At 31.4% G+C, this 4,013-nt stretch overlaps 1 protein-coding gene across 4 annotated transcripts in view; it reads left to right on the top strand.

Annotated features, from left to right (window-relative positions):
- LOC106468095 (cytosolic 10-formyltetrahydrofolate dehydrogenase-like) overlaps window positions 1-3,649 on the top strand; it is a 38,616-nt gene extending 34,967 nt beyond the window's left edge. For all 4 annotated transcript variants that reach the window (XM_013928501.2, XM_013928500.2, XM_022396397.1 and 1 more), the window contains 3 exons: window positions 423-622; window positions 1,569-1,638; window positions 2,296-3,649. In XM_013928501.2, the coding sequence (XP_013783955.1) occupies window positions 423-622; window positions 1,569-1,624 (256 nt within the window). In that variant the 3' untranslated portion in view covers window positions 1,625-1,638; window positions 2,296-3,649. The remainder of the gene's footprint in view (window positions 1-422; window positions 623-1,568; window positions 1,639-2,295) is intronic.
- Window positions 3,650-4,013: the final 364 nt, after the last annotated feature.

Here is a 4,013-nt window from a genome sequence, read left to right as displayed (position 1 = left end):
GGTAATGATGTGTGAGTTTATTCCAATGTTTTCTGTGTTAATTCCAATTTTTCTGTGTTAAAGATGTGTGTTTATTCCAATGTTTTCTGTGTCAACGATGTGTGTTTATTCCAATGTTTTCTGTGTTAACGACGTGTGTTTATTCTAATGTTTTCTGTGTTCCTTCTGAAGGCAAGTATACCTGTTGAGACCACTTGTTTTTGTTTTATGTGATCGACATACCTGTTCATCTTACAAGTTTTTCATGAAAGCATGTTTTTTAGTATGTAATAATTTTTTCTTTACTTAGGTTATCAGTTTTGTTTCCAAAATACTATAATAAATTGCATATTTAGAAGATAACAATTTCCTCCCACATGGTTCAGTTAACATTACACTTGGCTTTTGTTCAGTTAACGTTATTAAGATGCATTTGTTTTCAGGGATGTTGATGGAGTTCTGAAACGGGCAAATGGTACAGAGTTCGGACTGGCATCAGGGGTTTTCACACGAGACATAAGTAAAGCACTGTATGTCAGCGAGCGTATCGAGGCTGGAACCTGCTTTGTCAATTGCTATAATAAAACTGACGTTGCTGCACCATTTGGAGGCTTTAAACAGTCGGGATTTGGGAAGGACTTAGGTATGGAGTCCACAATAAATGGTTCAGAAGCTTTTCCAAAAGTATTTAGACATTGATAATAAAATACACTTGACAATTTTTAAAGTATTATCCGTTCGTTTTAAACAACATGTTATGCATTGCTTTTTATTTATTATATCAAATTAAATTATTTTTCATAACTTAGGAAAATCTCGCACTATAAGTTGGTTTTGTTGGGTTTAAAAATAGGTTTAGTGTAATGTAGGAATAATTACTTTGTTGGATCACAAAGGAAAAGATATCAGTTCGTCCTAAGTTGATAATACTATGTTAGACTAAGAAACAGCTGCACCTTTTAAGTTACTAAGTATAGAAAAGGAGTCCAGAAGTTTCTTTAGTCTAGCTTAAGATAACTCAATGAGGACACAAACAGATCTAGTGACATTAAGTTCCTTTTTAATTTACCAAAAGCGAAAGAATAGGAACTTAATGTCACTAGATCTGTTTGTGCCCTCATTGAGTTATCTTAAGCTATACTAAAGAAACTTCTGGACTTTTTAATTTACCAAAAGCGAAAGAATAGGAACTTAATGTCACTAGATCTGTTTGTGTCCTCATTGAGTTATCTTAAGCTAGACTAAAGAAACTTCTGGACTTTTTAATTTACCAAAAGCGAAACAATAGGAACTTAATGTCACTAGATCAGTTTGTGTTCTCAGTAGATAATCCTGTGCTGGACCAAGAAACTCCTGGACTTTGTTTGTACCTGTACACTTGAAAGAAAAGTATTTAACTGTAGTTTGGAAAGATAGATGTGTTAGATCGTGATTTGGTTGTACTTGTAGATCAAAAAGATAAATTTGGTGGTTCAGCAGTTCATTAGTGTTCTATTCATGTGAAAAATAAAGTTATTAACATTTTTTTCAAACCTTTTAATGTTTTATTTACATTTGTTAAAGTTTTTCTTCTTCTTTTTTTTTACTAGGAGAAGAAGCTTTGAATGAGTATCTTAAGACCAAATGTATAACGATTGAATATTAAATCTTGGACTTTAGGTAGGTGAGGTTAATACATTGTTATTATAAGACCAGATGTATAAAGATTGAATATTAAGTCTTGGACTTCAGGTAGGTGAGGTTAATACATTGTTATCTTAAGACCAAATGTATAACGATTGAATATTAAGTCTTGGACTTCAGGTATGTGAGGTTAATACATTGTTATCTTAAGACCAAATGTATAACAATTGAATATTAAGTCTTGGACTTCAGGTAGGTGAGGTTAATACACTGTTATTATAAGACCAAATGTATAAAGATTGAATATTAAGTCTTGGACTTCAGGTAGGTGAGGTTAATACATTGTTATCTTAAGACCAAATGTATAACGATTGAATATTAAGTCTTGGACTTCAGGTATGTGAGGTTAATACATTGTTATTATAAGACCAAATGTATAACAATTGAATATTAAGTCTTGGACTTCAGGTAGGTGAGGTTAATATATTGTTATCATATCAGAAAGATGCCGATTTGATCTTTGTGTGTGCAGTTTTAAAAAAAAATGTGCTGCCAACAAAATTATTCCAGTTTTAGTTTTATGATTTAGAAATAAATGTTAGTGTACAGCTCAGGAAAATTGTTTTAAAGAAATAAAAATTAATAGTAAATAAAATCCATTAATTAATTTTTCATTTATTTGATTTTTTTCAGCTATAATTGATTTGCAACACTTGAAAAATATGAAAAGAGGTCAGATAAACCTTCCAGGAAGGACACGTCCGAAAACTTTTTCAGTATGGATCCAGTGGTCTAAACTCCTTTCTCATCTTGGATTTGAAAAAAAAAGTTTCTTTGTTTTTAAGTTTGTTTTTTTTATAAATAACAGACATTGAAACATTCATGATGGCAAACTAATAGGGGCAGAAACTTGGGTTTTAAAGGATTTTGAGCTTTTACCGTACAGTCTGTTACTTTCACGGTTTTAACCAGCCAATGATTTTTATGCTCAGTTACATTTTACTGTTCGTCAAAGATGTTTTAATTTTTTGTTTAACCATACTTCAGTCTATAGAGTTGCACGTGGTATCCTAATGATCATCTTAATCATAAAAATTTTGTTGATCTAAACGTAAGAGTTCAAAACACTGGAGTTCATGTTAGCAAAAAAAAAAGAAAATTAAGATAGCTGATATCTTTAAATTTATCAAAACTAATGTTCTGTAGAATAACAACCTAAAAATTGGACGTTATACTGAAATTAGAAGCTTGGGTTAGTGTAAAAGTAACTTTATATAGCTGAGCTTAGAGTAATTATACCCTTACACTGTCACTCCTCCGTTAGTTAAACAAAAATGTTCTTTGTTGAAACTTAGAAGTGTTATAACTTCAGATCTGTAGCGAATAGAAACAACTACCATAAATTTGCTAAAAATATGAGCAAGTTTCTGAATAAGCCTTTATTTTTGTTTTTTGAATACATCAGTGGATAGAACAAGAATGTTTTACACTCTTCAAATATTATAAGATTGAACTACCCAAACTTCAGTACATATAAACTAACCCCAGATTAGTGCCTCGAGTGAAATATACTAAATAATCTTGGGATTTTTTTTGTTGTATCAAGTCAGTGTCATGGTTTTGATATAATATTTTTTCAGCTAGTGGATGAAAGACAATACAAGTTTTCTAAGAATACGTTCTATTTTATGGATTCAGTATTTGGGCAGCTTGTGCCTAGTTGTTGGGGTGTTATTATAAAGTAAAGGTTTTTGTAGTTACCTTTTTTTATTCTCGTTGATGTGTTTATATATACAGCTGTTACCTTTTGATCTTCACTAACGTAAAATGGTCACTTTCCTTTTATAATTACAGTAAACAGTTTGGACATTTCCATTTAAATATTGATAAAAGGAGCCCACACTGTAGTGTTGATCACACCCGTTACTGTCATTAGAAGGTTATGCTTCTAAGTTGATTACTATTTGATCAGTTCATATTATAACAAAGTTGGATATTTGTCTGTTTATATAAACATATGTTTATATTAAAACTATTCAAATCACCACTGGGTTTGAGTTATCTTTTTTGGTTGTTTTTTTTTAAGGTTAACCAAAAGACCAAAATTAAAACATTCAAAGCTGTGAACCACAAATAAACAGTGCCAAGAGCAGAATATTTACACGTTACTCACAGTCAAGTACAAAGTGGTTGGACACCAGGTGGATGACAGAAAGCAAGCCTTCATCTGTATATGAACCACAAATAAAGAGTGCCAAGAACAGAATATTTACATGTTACTCACAGTCAAGTACAAAGTGGTTGGACACCAGGTGGATGACAGAAAGCAAGCCTTCGTCTGTATATGAACCACAAATAAAGAGTGCCAAGAACAGAATATTTACATGTTACTCACAGTCAAGTACAAAGTG

Source organism: Limulus polyphemus, unplaced genomic scaffold (genome assembly GCF_000517525.1).
Source record: "Limulus polyphemus unplaced genomic scaffold, Limulus_polyphemus-2.1.2 Scaffold2870, whole genome shotgun sequence".
NCBI lineage: Eukaryota > Metazoa > Arthropoda > Merostomata > Xiphosura > Limulidae > Limulus > Limulus polyphemus.
Note: the sequence above shows the minus strand (reverse complement) of the source record. Positions and strands in the feature narration are given on the sequence as shown.